This window comes from Maniola hyperantus, chromosome 27, assembly GCF_902806685.2.
Source record: "Maniola hyperantus chromosome 27, iAphHyp1.2, whole genome shotgun sequence".
Classification (NCBI taxonomy): Eukaryota; Metazoa; Arthropoda; class Insecta; order Lepidoptera; family Nymphalidae; genus Maniola; species Maniola hyperantus.
The window spans coordinates 923,577-938,678 of record NC_048562.1 but is presented as its reverse complement, the minus strand read 5'-3'; the positions used below and the strand labels follow the sequence as shown (position 1 = coordinate 938,678).

General features: G+C 38.8%; 2 protein-coding genes across 3 annotated transcripts in view; both read left to right on the top strand.

Annotated features, from left to right (window-relative positions):
* Nucleotides 1-247: 247 nt before the first annotated feature.
* LOC138404354 (uncharacterized) lies at nucleotides 248-3,879 on the top strand. 2 transcript variants are annotated; one of them, XM_069508081.1, is made up of 3 exons: nucleotides 248-622; nucleotides 1,119-2,046; nucleotides 3,852-3,879. In XM_069508081.1, the coding sequence occupies exons 1-2, from the start codon at nucleotides 502-504 to the stop codon at nucleotides 2,042-2,044; spliced, it is 1,047 nt and encodes a 348-aa protein (XP_069364182.1). In that variant the 5' UTR covers nucleotides 248-501; the 3' UTR covers nucleotides 2,045-2,046; nucleotides 3,852-3,879. The 2 variants fall into 2 exon arrangements, with proteins under 2 accessions (XP_069364182.1, XP_069364181.1); XM_069508080.1 differs by lacking the exon at nucleotides 3,852-3,879 and having other exon boundaries at nucleotides 1,119-2,725.
* Nucleotides 3,880-8,872: 4,993 nt separating this feature from the next.
* The window catches only part of Sin3A (SIN3 transcription regulator family member A), a 54,407-nt gene continuing 48,177 nt past the window's right edge, over nucleotides 8,873-15,102 (top strand). The window contains exon 1 of the mRNA XM_069508050.1: nucleotides 8,873-9,064. Coding sequence (XP_069364151.1) covers nucleotides 9,063-9,064 — 2 coding nt within the window. The 5' untranslated portion in view covers nucleotides 8,873-9,062. The remainder of the gene's footprint in view (nucleotides 9,065-15,102) is intronic.

The window sequence follows — 15,102 nt, the reverse complement described above, 5'->3', positions numbered from 1 at the left end:
CGTACTCGGAAGTCGGAACTGAATTTAGGAAACTGAATGTTAGTGATGTATGTAACAACCGTGGTAACAACATAGTGTTAATACCATTTAACACAAAGTGAAAGTGTCGTGGTGTCAATTTAATTCCCGGTTCGCTTGGTAGATCAGAGAGCACTTCGAATTTACGCTTGAACTTGACACTTTATTAATATTTGAATGATCTTCGTATTGGCAGATGTCTACATTAACATTATATGTTCGTCGCTTCATCTTTCAGATACAATTAACAAGGTAGTCCTTTTAGCCTACAGGCATCATTCGCACGTTTAGAGCATCGATTTGTAATCGATCTATACATTTTTTATTTTTTTTGTCTATGGTCACTCACCGCCGCGCGGGCGGCTCGCTACCTTCCTCATTCTTTTTCCGAGCGGGCAACGTTCGCACGTGCCTACTAAAGTTTATAATAATAACCTACATTTGGAAGTGAAGTTTTGGTTTTATTTTTACTTTTTCTTCATCATGCCGAAAAGAAAAAATGAGGAAAAAATACGACGATATCAGCGCAAGCTTCGAAAACTCGAAGCGAAACAAGATAAGTACAAAAGGATTGTGTACTCGTCAGAAGATTCTGATCAATCAGGTTAGTACCTTATATTATATTTTTCAGTGATATTTACAGTAGTAAGGCTCGATCCCTTTGAGATTGATCGTGTGTCATCACAAAGGCTTTCATCCCGAGAGGTTAACCGTGTGTTAACACGTGGGAATTTCGTAATCATCCGAAGGGTGATTACATCATCTTGAGAGCAAATAGTGGGATTACGCATGTAATGCCGGGAGGTGGATCGTGTATCCTCACGAAGGCAATCCTAAATTACATGCTATATAGTACGGAACATGTAATGCCGGGAAGTGGATCGTGTATCCTCGCGAAGGCAATCTCTTAGTACATGCTTCGGAGTATGCGATAATAATATGAAGTGCCTGGAAGTGGATCGTGTATCCTCGCGAAGGCGATCTTTATATTAAAAATTACCACATGGCAGAAAATATTTTCTTTACCGAAAATTTTTCTTCATCTACCCACAATATTTTAATTTTTTACCTACCCTCAGTAGTATTCTGGTTTTTTCCAGACGATGGTATTGTCGAGCCTGATCCACAAAATTTGGAACCTGTAAATCAGGATGACATCGGGGATCATGTAGAAAATGATATTGGGAACAGCGGTGAACCAGCCCCAGGGCCGGCTACAGAACCGGCTGCTCCAGAATTAGATCCGGACATTCTTTCCGCCCTAGGAGAGACCACTAAAGAGGTCCCTAAATTTGGTCTAAAGATTCATGATAAGCTCTCGTGCCTGTGGTTACCTATATTAAAAAAGAGCTTAAATAAGGACGTCAAAGAAAAACTGGTTAAGGAGTACCTTATACCAGAAAATTGCTCATTGTTGCAAGCGCCAAAATTAAACCCGGAAATTTCAGCGGCCGTAGTCGAGGGCGCCCGCACACGGGATAAGAGGGTAGAAACGGTACAACAGCAATTAGGACAAGGCATCGCCGCCCTTAATAAAGGTTTAGAATTGCTGTTAGACGATGGAAAAAACAGGATCCAAGCCATAAAGTTTCTAAGTGACAGCTGTCGCATTCTATGCGACCTGCACTACGTAGAAACAGAGTCGAGAAAAAAATTTATTACGCCAGGATTAGACAAAGCTTTTTTAAATATCATACAAGATGTAGACAGAGACGACTTGCTTTTCGGTAATAAGCTTTCCGAAAAAATAAAAGCAACAAAAGTAATAGAAAAACAGGGGTTGCAGATAAAAAAGCCTCCTCCAACCCCAAAAACGTCCACATCCACATCTACAAATCAAGCATCGACGAGCCGCTCACGTCAGGGAAACTGGACGGGCCCTCCTCGCTTCTCCTCGATCAGGGGGGGGAGGGGAGGGCAAAGGAGCAGAGGTGCTCCAGTAGGACGGAGGCCTCAATCAGTGGGTCCTGTCCAGCAGAAGCAGCCTACGCAGACCAAACAGCCGCGTGCAACAACGCAGCAATAAAGGTACATGCCGGTAGAATCCAACATTTTCAGAAATGCTGGCTTCATATTACTGATAATTCTGAAATACTTAAGTGGGTTTCGAAAGGGTATTCAATACCATTTTGTAGGCAGGTTAAACAAGTTTCAAGTCCAAGTAACCTACTCTGTGGTACTGATCGTGTAGATATGATAGACTCAATTAATAAACTGCTAGACCTAGGTGCTATATCTGTATGCAATAGATCTAAAAATGATTTTTGTTCAAGAATATTTTTAGCTCCTAAGCCAAATGGGTCTAAAAGATTTATTTTAAACCTCAAAGCCTTAAATAAATTTATTCATACAACACATTTTAAAATGGAGGACCATAGGACAGCAGCTAGATTGGTACCTAGATCAGGTTTTATGGCAAATATAGACCTCACCGAGGCATACTTATTAGTTCCTATCATAAAAGCACACCGTAAATACTTACGCTTTGAGTTTGACGGAATGTGTTATGAATTTAACGCCATGCCCTATGGTTTATCCGTAGCACCTAGGGTTTTTACAAAACTAATGAAAGAAGTCATGAGTTTTTTACGTAAGATGGGCTATAAATCAGTAATATATCTCGACGATATTCTATGTATCGGAAATACATATGTAGAATGCCAAGACAATGTCAACAAAACCATTTATTGGCTTCAATGTCTGGGGTTTGTCATTAATTATATTAAAAGTAACCTCAAACCTCGACAAGTCTGTAGGTTTTTAGGTTTCATCTACAACACGTTAGATATGACTTTAAGTTTACCGGACGAAAAACGTCAAAGTATTATGCGGTTAGTTGAAAAATTTATCACACTGCCCAAATGTTCAATCAGAGAACTATCACAATTTATTGGAGTTCTCACTGCGGCTTGCCCAGCAGTCAAATACGGTTGGTTATATACAAAAACCCTTGAACGCCAAAAGTACTTAGCCTTAAAACAGTTTGAAAATTTTGAAGTTAAAATTAGACTAACGGACGTTATTTTACCTGACTTATATTGGTGGCGAGAGAACATATCATCCACTTGTAACCTTTTGAGATCTGACAATAATTTTGAGTTAGAAATATTTACGGACGCTTCAAAAATCGGTTGGGGCGCTTTTTGCAATGGAAAACGTGTAAATGGGGGGTGGAAAGTTGATGAATCTTCTTTCCACATTAATAGGTTAGAATTATTAGCTGCCTTTCTGGGATTGAAATGCTTTGCTAGCACACAGTATAATTGCTCGATATTGTTACATGTTGACAATACAACAGCCTTATGCTATATTAATCGCATGGGGGGTATTCGGTTTCCTCATTTAAATGATTTGGCGAAACAAATTTGGCAATGGTGTGAGATGCGAAAGATTTCATTGTTTGCGTCATATATTAATACACATGCAAATATAGAAGCTGATCAGGAATCACGAAAAATTAATTGGGATATAGAGTGGGAACTATCACAGTGGACATTCCAAAAAATTGTTAAATCTTTAGGGGAACCACAAATTGACCTATTTGCATCTCGAACCAATGCCAAATGCAGCCTTTATGTTTCGTGGAAATCTGACCCCGACGCAACGTATATCGACGCCTTCACAATTAGCTGGCAGTCTCTCTTCTTTTATGCATTTCCGCCGTTTGCCCTAATTCTTAAATGCCTGAGAAAAATAATCACTGATAAAGCTACGGGCATTCTAGTCTTCCCGTACTGGCCCGGGCAGGCTTGGTTTCCGCTTCTCAAAAAAATGCTTATTTCAGATATTGTTATCTTTGAACCTAATCGGGATATTTTACGTTCAAATTACAGATCGTGTCATCGACTTCACCGCAGCCTTTCTCTGGGGGCCGCGACACTCTCAGGGAAGCATTCAGTAGACTAGGTACCCCAGAGATAGCACTTGATTTAATGCTGGCATCGATTTCGGACAATACGATGAAGCAATATTCAGTCACCTATAAATTGTGGTGGTCGTTTTGCTTAGAAAACTCTATAAAGACTTTTGACGCTCCATTATCGGCAGTAATAACATTTCTCGTTAACCTTTTCAATAAGGGTGCTTCCTATGGTACCCTTAACAGTCATCGATCTGCCCTTTCGTTACTTCTAGGAAATAATATCGGGTCAGACGAACGCGTAAAACGCTTATTAAAAGCTTTTTATAGACAAAAACCATCCCATCCGAAATACACCACGACATGGGATCCAAAAACGGTACTCGACCATATTTCTGCATGGTACCCGAATAGCGATCTAAGCTTGTTTGAAATTTCAAAAAAATTAGCAATTTTGTTAGCCTTGTGTACTTCTCACCGAGTACAAACGCTGTCTTTAATTAAGATCACCAATATTAACAAGAGCGTCTCAGGTATAAAAATCTTAATACCCGACATTACAAAGACCTCGGCAGCTAACCGTGAGCAGCCCGTGCTTTTTTTACCCTATTTCGTTAACAACCCAAGCATATGCCCGGCAAAGACTATTATCCCTAGAAGATTATCTTCAGGCAACATCAAAGTTACGAACAGAGGTTACTACTAATTTGTTCTTAAGCTATAAGAAACCTTTTAAGATGGTAACATCACAAACAATAAGTAGGTGGATAAAACAGACTCTGGCGGAGAGCGGCGTCGATATCTCAATATTTAGTGCACATAGCACTCGTCACGCCTCCACCTCGGCGGCGGCCTCCGCAGGTGTCTGCATTGACACCATAAGAAAGACAGCTGGCTGGACTAGCTCGTCCTCGATGTTTGCTCAGTTTTATAACCGTCCAATTACAGACGAAGGAGCATTTGCTCGATCGGTTTGTGGAGTTAACAATAATGATTGATTTATCGATGATTAATAGGTATAACCAATTAGAAATAACTGATTATAGAAATTAGCTGATTATTACTATTGTGTGTTGATTAAGAAACATAATATTACTCTTAATTAACGTTACTAAATATTAAAAGTTTTTTCAATTATGTATCTGAATGTTTTTTACTGATGTTAAAAAATAACTTATCATTTCTCTGAACATCTACCTTGTTAATTGTATCTGAAAGATGAAGCGACGAACATATAATATAAGATCAAATGAACTTCGTGAAGTTCGATCATTATTATATGAGTCGCTTCATCTGAAGATACAAGTTCCCACCCACCCACAACCAAAGGGAAAAAACTTTTTATGTAATATCTCTAAAAAGAATGAGGAAGGTAGCGAGCCGCCGGCGCGGCGGTGAGTGACCATAGACAAAAAAAATAAAAAATGTATAGATCGATTACAAATCGATGCTCTAAACGTGCGAATGATGCCTGTAGGCTAAAAGGACTACCTTGTTAATTGTATCTTCAGATGAAGCGACTCATATAATAATGATCGAACTTCACGAAGTTCATTTGATCTTATATTGTCCTCACTCACATTGGTTCCAAGTAGGTACCTGCAGTGCGTTTACAATTTACATGACGCTCACTAGTCACTACTGCTATTAGCGCCAAAAGTCCAGCGTACTTGTATTAGTAGAGGTCAGTGTGCCTTGTATTTTTATCAGTGTTGCCAATTCCTGTTTTTATAAGTATAACAACCATTATTTTTTTCATTTTGAAAACTTTTTTAAGCTCATTAGCAATTTGCGGGACTTATACTGACGTACTAAAATATCTGAGTGATTTTTTATTTTCAGTTTTTAACCGACTTCAAAAAAAGGAGGAGGTTCTCAATTCGTCGGAATCTTTTTTTTTTATTTGTTTTTATTTTTTTTTTATTTTTTATGTATGTTCCCCGATTACTCAAAGACGCCTGGACCGATTTTGAAAATTCTTTTTTTGTTTGAAAGGGTATAGTTCAAAGTTGGTCCCATTTAAATTTGGTGAAGATCTGATGAACATCTTCGAAGATAGATACTGGAACTCCTCAACGGATAAGAGTAAATTGCTCGCGATCAGTGTAATAGCTTAGTAAACAGTAGATTTTTAACCAGTCATAGCATAATTCCATGGGGCCACTAAAAATTGTGAAATAAAATTTTTTTACAAAAAAAATAAAACCGACTTCGATACACAAACACTAAAAATTGAAAAATAATTTAATTTATTACCGAATATATTATGTATACAAGAGTTAATATAGTTCCATAATAATATTTTTTGGGGTCGGTGCCAATGAGGTGCCATTGTGGAGTCTCATAAAAATATGAAGTCTAGACGATTCGCGCAGCTAAAGCTAATTGGCACCGGCACCAAAAAGTATTATTATGGAACTGTATTAACTCTTGTATACATAATATATTCGGTAATAAATTAAATTATTTTTCAATTTTTAGTGTTTGTGTATCGAAGTCGGTTTTATTTTTTTTGTAAAAAAATTTTATTTACCTACTTATCAATAAGAGATAAAATCCTAGCAACATTTGTCTTAGGCCGAGTCTAGAGTAGCAGAGGACTAGGTTTGAAGTCTCGAAAAATAATCATAAAATAATGACGTAATTACGGTATAAAAGTGTGAGGTGAGCGTGAAAATGTTTTTAAATATTTCAGAAAAGTCTCTATGTTGTTCACAACTTTACAATCTTTGAATTTTTATGTTGCCCTTTACAGTGCGACAAGGCAATCCTGGCGGGTGGCGAAAATCGGAACTAACGTTGCCGTCAAGTGTCCCCTTTGTTCTTGTTTGAAAATTCCTTCGAGTATTTAAACTAATAGAAAGAAAATATCCATGTTTTTATCGTGTATTTTTTAGCACAGAAAAATAGAAAATGGTGGAGCTTGTTTATAGTAATCAGCTAATCAGCTGTCATAACAAAAGATTACGTTATTTATTTACAAGAAAAACAAGTACTTACGCTAGCACAGCAAATGGCGGACTGTGCCGAAAACCTGTTTTTATAATTATTATGTTGAAAGGTAGTGTTGTCTCTTACACACTTATGAAAATTTCGATAAGCTTGAGCTAGTTTCCGAACCGCTATTTTCTATAGGACATTAGGGCAACTCTTTATAATATCTTTATGGAAAATTCTAAGCGCTTGTTCCCCAACAGCGCCCCCCTGTCAATGTCATTCAGGTGCCAAGAGAGCCTTGTCGCACTGTAACTGCAAATGACTTACGATTTCATTAAATAACTTTACAAGATTTGGAGGCACGCTAGACCTAGAACCGGGAGGACTGGTTGTTGAAAGAAATCAATTTGCTTTAAAAATGGTTTATTTTACGAAAATACGTCATAGCTGCACTAGGTTTCCGCAGTCGCGTATCCCACATATATACTTATAGTATAGATGGAACTGCCATTGACATAAAATAAAAAATCTACTGCAAACACAATGTCTGTAGTCTGTTAAGGCCCTAAAAATGTGATAGAGCTATCAATCAAAATGTGCATGGACGTCAAAACAAAAACTATTTTATTGAATTTACGTCAAATGATAGTTACCAAGTCTTTAGTAAAGTGTAAATTGTATGAAAAATACAATATTTTGTTTATTTTGTATAAATTGCGTATCTATAAGTCATGTTTATGGAGTTACGTTAAAAAAGTAGTTGTCCTTTCTCGCTCACCCATTCTCCGTTTTCCGCCCGCCGCCCTCCACCATCAAACGACCCAAAGCCCAAACTAAAAACCAACAGTTCGCATTCGTTTCTATGCGCGCAGGACGTTTACTTGACGGAATGTATATATTTTTTGTGCACATAATATCCTCACAAAATCTCAAAATACCATAATCAACGCGTTTATTTCGTCGAGAAGTGCCCTTCCCGTGAATACTGCGAAGAAAGAAGCCGGTTTCGAGTAAAAATACAGGCAAGTGAACAGTTCACGGACTGCGTCTTATCCTATTCGATGCTTATTAATTACATTTCAGACCAGTAGTGATTGCTTTTTCCACCAAAAACAGACCCCTTGTAGTCAAAAAGTGATGTTCTAAATGCCATATTGTCGACACGGTTTTTTTCACACCTGTGCCCTCACCCATACGGTCGTTTCGTACTACGTAAATTCCAATAGCATATCGTAGACCGTGAAATTCCGTGATAATCGAAAGTTTTGTTTTAAAAACATATGCTTAATTTATAATTTCATAATGATACACCTCGCGCTCTCTATACGGCTCGAGTTGGCAACGCGACGTTCGCTTCAAGTTAATCGCGTAGATAAAATTCAATGGTCGTAAACAAGCAAGTACTGAGTCCTTTAACTCGTACTGGCGTTTCCCTTTGTTTTCCGTGTGAAATCGGCCCTTTGTCCTTCACGTAGGAGCGCTGGGTGCGCCGGGCTACAGGAATTTCGACTCTAGAAAAGTGCCATAATACATGATGATATACATTCATCGGTCGAACCGCGCTCTGCCGTTCCCCGCGTCGTTTCCAATACCGCTGTGTTCGTGTGTACTCACACGGAGCACATCGGTGTGCTCGTGCGGTAGTTTGTTTATAGTACAGGCTACAGCGAAATCACCCGTATGTATAGTACGTTAAAGTGGATAATGGTATGTAGGTCGGCGTCCTCGTCGGTGTTTGTCTATCGATCTGTGCGGTGGCCAATGGCACATGTCCTGCGCGGTGCCTCGCCCCGCTCCGGTGAAAGCCGGCGCGATGTATCACGCTCCCATGTATATTATATGTACCTACCTACAATCTTATCACGTTAGACGCTGTTGCGTCGCTCGCTTTGTCCGCGCGGCCAACTCGATTTCATATTTATACTTGGTATAGGTGGCGTGAAGTGGGTGATAGTCCGGACTCGTGAATGTATTGTCGAACGCTGCTTGCGGAGCGTCACACGGGCGGGGAGGGTGCGAGCGGGGGGAGGGGGGGCGCTCGAAATAGAAGCGCGGATTGGAAACGAGCGACGTGGCAACACCGCGCTGCGCTCGCCGCTCAGTGTCGGTTCAAAATGGCGCCTGTGCGTGATCGATACCGTGTTATCCTCGTTAAAAATGACCGTATTTGTGATGTATCTGGTTGTTGGTCGGCCCTCACGGTGCCCTGTGACCGCGGGGCCAGCGCCTGTGCCGGTGTCCGACCCCCATGTACGTATCCCAACCATATTGCGCCGACACTTAGGTAGCTATGGATATGCCTAGCACCCCGAGATCTACATAGACCGGTGACGCCCCGCTTGCATATCCATAACTTTCAAATTTAGAATGATATTGAATTTAGAATGTTAGTTACCTACCTACTTAAATGCCTTCTAGAACTCCGAATGGTCAACTTTTTTTTCAGGTTACATGGTTACGTAATGCTAATACGTTTTGCAGAGCACTTTGCTCTTAAGCTTTTTTTTATTCGAGGCGCTTGCACCAGTAAAACAACCAAAACAAAACATCATCCTATTATACACAAAAAAACAAGTCATCATGCAAACTTGCATCTGATAAATCTTAACAAGATGGCGGACGTAATTGTAAAATTAAGACGCAGTAGCGCGCTAACGCTGGCAACGTCGCACAGTCACTTGCTCTACCCGATAACAGCATTTCAAGGCTAACCGTTCCGTTTCCACCGTATCCTAATAACAATGGACAAAATATGCGTGATAAACAATTTAGGGTAGGTATATATACTTGTTATATTTGTAACGATACTTTGTACTTGGTCCTATACTTTTTTTTTTCAATACCACAGTCGATATTGAGCTAGGTCTTATACACACATTCATACTGTATAGGTACTTAGTACTCACACTACTACACAATATAATAGACACGCACACAAGCATCGGACTGTGTACATATATACTGGATATATATATATACACACATTATACTACATTATCTCTGGTACCTAATTACGTCATAATGCTGTTGAATTTTGCTTGTAAACATTGTATATAAGGATATCTTTTGATGTTTTGTTAAATTATACAGCTAGCTAACTGATGTCCGCGATTTTGCCTGCATTTTTTTAATGCAATAATTCTTCTGGAATCCCCACGGGCTACGACTTAAGAGTGCTGTATCCCACAGCATGAGGTTTGAGGAGTTGGGACTTGAAGTTCAATGGCAAAGACTATATTTGGTACCAACAATATGAATTCATCATCAACAGTTCTTGAATCCTCATAGCTTATGTAGTAGGTACCTCAGTAAATTGGTCCAGAAATGCCCTCCATTTTGAGAGTTCCCAAGCTTCCCAGCCACCGAAGTTTTTCGACAATGCTTTTTCGGAAATGATGGCGAAGGAAAACATCTGTGGAATAGACTCCCTTTGGCGATGTTCCCATTAGATTACAACATGGGGTTATTCAAGGGGCGGACCAACAAATTCCTGAAAGGCCGGCAACGCATCGGCAGTTCCTCTGGTGCTGCAAATGTTCATGGCTGGTGGTAATCAACATCAGGTGACCCGCCTTTGCTCGCCATTTTTATTTTTAAAAAATATGTGAAATCTGCTAATCCTTAGCCTTACTCCTTTCTAACTCTGAGAGGAGCCCCGTAATCAGTAATTGGCCGGCATTTGGTAGTATGTTGATTTGACGGATCCCTGGCGCAGTGGTAAGCGCTATGGTCTTAGTGGGAGGTCCCGGGTTCGATTCCTGAGAGGCTTTTAAATTTTATGGTTTCTAAATTTCTGGTCTAGTCTAGTGGGAGGCTTTGGCCGTGGCTAGTTACCACCCTGCCGGCAAAGCCATGCCGCCAAGCGATTAAGCGTTCCGGTACGATGCCGTGTAGAAACCAAAGGAGTGAGACTGAGAGTGCAGTCAAGGGCTAACTTGTATCTGAAAAAAATATGGATGAGTAGAGAAAACTATCGAAAGCCTCAAGTGTATCTGTATAAACTAGCGTCTGTATTTGTCTAAAGTATAGATATAAAGAAAATGAAAAAAAAATCTCTTCCATTTAGGTTTCAATTAAGAAAAAAACGAACAAAAAAATCACTTCTAAATGCTTAAGCAGGTAATCCAAAACGTTAAAAACAAAACCATATTAAATTAGGTATGTTGAAATGAAACTTGAAACAAAAAATATAATATGTTTTCTTAATAAGCAGAATATGTTTTTTCGTTTATCAAGTATTTTTTACATAATGTTGTTGACTTGTGCTCACGTAAGTACGTTTTACTAATTAACTAATTAGGTAAGCCATACTATATCATTAAGTATAAACATTACACATGCGAAAGTATGTCCGTTAGTCTATTACTTTTTGCGGCTTAGCCGCTAAATCGATCTTAATGAAATTTAGCATACACATTCAAACTGTGGAACCAACTCCCATCGGCGGTGTTCCCACTAGATTACAACATGGGGTTATTCAAGGGGCGGACCAACACGCATCGGCGGTTCCTCTGGTGCTGCAAATGTTCATGGGCGGCGGTAATCACTTAGCATCAGGTGACCCGCCTGCTAGTTTGCTCGCTATCTCTATTTAAAAAAATCCTGGAGAGGGACGAGGAATACTTTTTCTTTCCAAAAAATCAAAGAGGCCTGCGGGAGTTTTAAAAACCCAAGTTCATGCGGTTGGAATAGAAGTCTCTGGCATCAGCTATACTAACCTATAATATTTTGTTAAAGTTACGTGGTATTTTTTAGGGTTCTGTACCTTAAAAGGGAAAAAGAAACCCTTATAGGATCACTTTGTTGTCTGTCCGTCTGTCTGTCGTGTCTGTCAAGATAACCTATAGGGTACTTTTCGTTGACCTATAATTATGAACAATGATTATAGGTCTACTTGTGCTATAAGACTTTCCTACCTTTGCAGGTAGGAAAGTCTTATAGCACAAGTAGAGGAGTAAATCCGAAAACCGTGAATTTGTGGTTACATCACAAAAAATAAATTAAAATGTGTTCAAGGTAAAATAATTTACTATATCACATATAGATGGCGCTGTTATCATTAACTTGCAGTGTTGTATATAAAAATGTTAAAATATCTTGTAGGTACGATGTACCTTTGTGTGCGAGTCCGACTCCGACTTTTTTTAAAGGTTTTTTCATTCGATTCGGCTAAAACAACAATAATAACGTGAATGAAGTAGTAGATTTGACTATCATATTACGATTCCCGGTCACTTCTCAGATACTACACTAGACAGAACTTTTGCTATAGCTTCAATAATATATTCATCTATAACTCTATACCCAAAGTTCCAAAATTTTGCCTTGTACCTATTACTTCTCAGACCTGGGCGCGTTTGGAACCCTCGTAGCTTTAGTTTTAAGTTTATGTCATTAATTTATCACCACGACACCGCTGTATAGCAAATTCAGCAATTGACAATCAGAAAGTGTACAATAGTGCCCAATTTGACTTTTGACTTTTTGAGTAGGTAAGTACTTTTAAGGCAACAGTAAATAAGCATCTTTGAAGCAAGCGCGCTCTAATGTACAGCTCATCATTTCTTTCCATCATCTTGAAATATAGAAAAACGGGCCGAATTGAGAACCACCTCCTTTTTGGAAGTCGGTTCGGTCGGTTGGAACACTAGTAGATTTAATACAAACTGAAAAGCCTTTGGGAAGCCTCAAAGGAGCTTATAAAGTAGCTCTATAGAATAAAGAACTTTTTGTAATAAATTACTATAAAAACGAATAAAATACGTTGGCCTTGAAAAACTTATCTCGAAGACTACTTTCGCGGTAAAACACCACAAAAAATGCCTTGAATTCGATTGCTCTGTGTCATATCACCTCATAGAGGTGTTGTTTAGGAGTTATAATCAGACATTATATTTGGAACACTATACGTAGCGAGCAAACACATTTTACTTCTTGGTTCTAATAAGAGATTTTGTGAAGTGATGATAATAAAAAGAATACCTGGCTGAGTTTGTTGTGGGCTCTCCTCAGACCTGTTTCGAACCCTCGTAGCTTCAGTTATAAGTTTGCGTAGCACTTATCACCACTATATTTTACAAATCTAACTGATAATCAAAAAGAGTAATTTATTACCTGTTTTGAATTTAAAAAGAATTGAATTTTTTGGTGGCGAGTGGCTAATGTCTTTGGTGGCGAGTTATATTAGGCAAATATGGTTATCAGCACTTTTGCCCTATTGTTCTGCTACCTTCAAGGGCTGCAGGTTTTTTTCTGCCTCCCCAAACCCCAATGTCAGTGGGTTTAGTTTCAACCAGCAGGAATTTTTTTTTTCATCACACGTCACTCATTTATAGGGGTCACACAAAATTTCCAGTAAAGCAATTTTCTGGGGTTCTTTTCTCCTTCTTTCCCGTTCTTCTTTTTCGTACGCTATGCGTGCCGCTTGCCGCTGGATCACTCCAGCAAGCCGAGCTCACTCCATTATCCGGGGAAGACTTCGGGGAGTGCTTTATCACTTATTGACTGACTTGAGCTGTGCCTCAAGAAATGCGTCCTAAGTGGTGGATTCCCTCCATTCATCATCCAGAGCAACGTCCTTGGAAGGAAGCCCACAGTTTAATAATCTTCTTCTTCTCGAGTCGACGGTCACCTCAAATACAGGCGATAGCTCGGTTGGTAGCCTCGTGTAGCTCCTTGTTTACTTACGTTTAATTCAGCAGTTACACTGATGAAGTTAACAGAAGTAATTATTAGCAGTAATGATTTATATCGCACTAGCTGATGCCCACGACTTCGTATGCGTGGATTTAGGTTCTTAAAAATCCTGTGGGAACTCTTAAATTTTCAGGGGTAAAAAGTAGCCTTATGTCCTTCCCCGAGTTGCAAGCTACCTCTGTACCAAATTTCGTCAAAATCGGTGGAACAGTTGAGCCGTGAAAAGCTAGCAGACAGACACACTTTCGCATTTATAATATTAGTATGGATAATGAAGACTAATAATAATCAGGTTGTAAGGTTTCAGACTTATCTGTGATGTAGTACTCTGTAACTTAACTAACATAGCAATCTATTCGTAGACAACTGGATGAAGTTCTATTACATCTAAAAAAAATCATTGATGTTGGAAGGTCACCCCACCTCTCTACTTGATATATTCTGTGAAATTCTTTTCAGACCTGGGCGCGTTTGGAACCCGCGTAGCTTTAGTTTTAAGTTTGTGTAATAATTATCACCACTATATCTTACAAATCCAACATCTGACTATCACAAAGAGTAATGTATTACCTATTTTGAATAAATCATTTTACTTTGACTTTGAAAAAATTAGTTTTTGAAAATCTTTGTCGGTAGGAAAAGAATTCCACAGAGTTATAGATTTATTACCGACGCGACGGACACATAAATTTCAAAATCTGCAAGGAGCTTTGGATGTTTGATTAGCAATCAGCATCAGCTGCAAGTAGCAAGTATTTGATACTTAGATCCTCTATGATTTCATCAAACATTTTCTTTTTGGACTTTTCCTCTATAATTTCATTAAACATTTTGCTTTTCTTGTACCATAGTAGTACTGCCAAAAAATGAAAAAATACTTACGTACTTACAAGCAGTGGCGTGCAAGTTATAGAGGCATAAATGCACTGCTTACCCCAGTTGTAATAGCTCAATGCATATTTTACACTATGACCTGCTAGTAAACAGGTTCCTACCTAACTAATGCCTACCCTGGCTTCAAACCCTGTGCACGCCACTGCTTACAAGTAATGGCCTGGTGGTTATATATTTTATAGAATATCCTGCTTAGCCAGGGGTTCGTGGAATAGAATCTTGGTTAAGAAAGGAAACGAGTGCAACACCTCATCTGTTTGGACCTCTTTTCAAAGATTCCTTTGCATTGTCCATAAAAACACGCAGCTATTGCTTACTCTTGAACTATTGCTAAAATCGGAGGTGCTTATCAGACTGGACGTGCTGTATCAGTTGAAGTGTTTCTCCACTTTTGTTATCACTAGTTGGTCTAATATCCACCTCTATCATTGATTTATTGGTTTGCTGTATTTGTAACATATTAACATGTTGACATTTTCCACATAGATATTGGAGTTTCATAGATGTTGGTAAAGTTTAATTGAAAAAAATGAAAAATTAACATTTATATTTGTTTGATACATTTTTCATTCAATCAATGGTTAATATAACTTTCATTTGCTTAAAATTTTCGCTGTTAAACTCTTTGAATAAGGTTAATAATTAGGTATGAGGTTTATGACAACGTTTCTTCAAAAATATTTATAGTTTACGAAAAA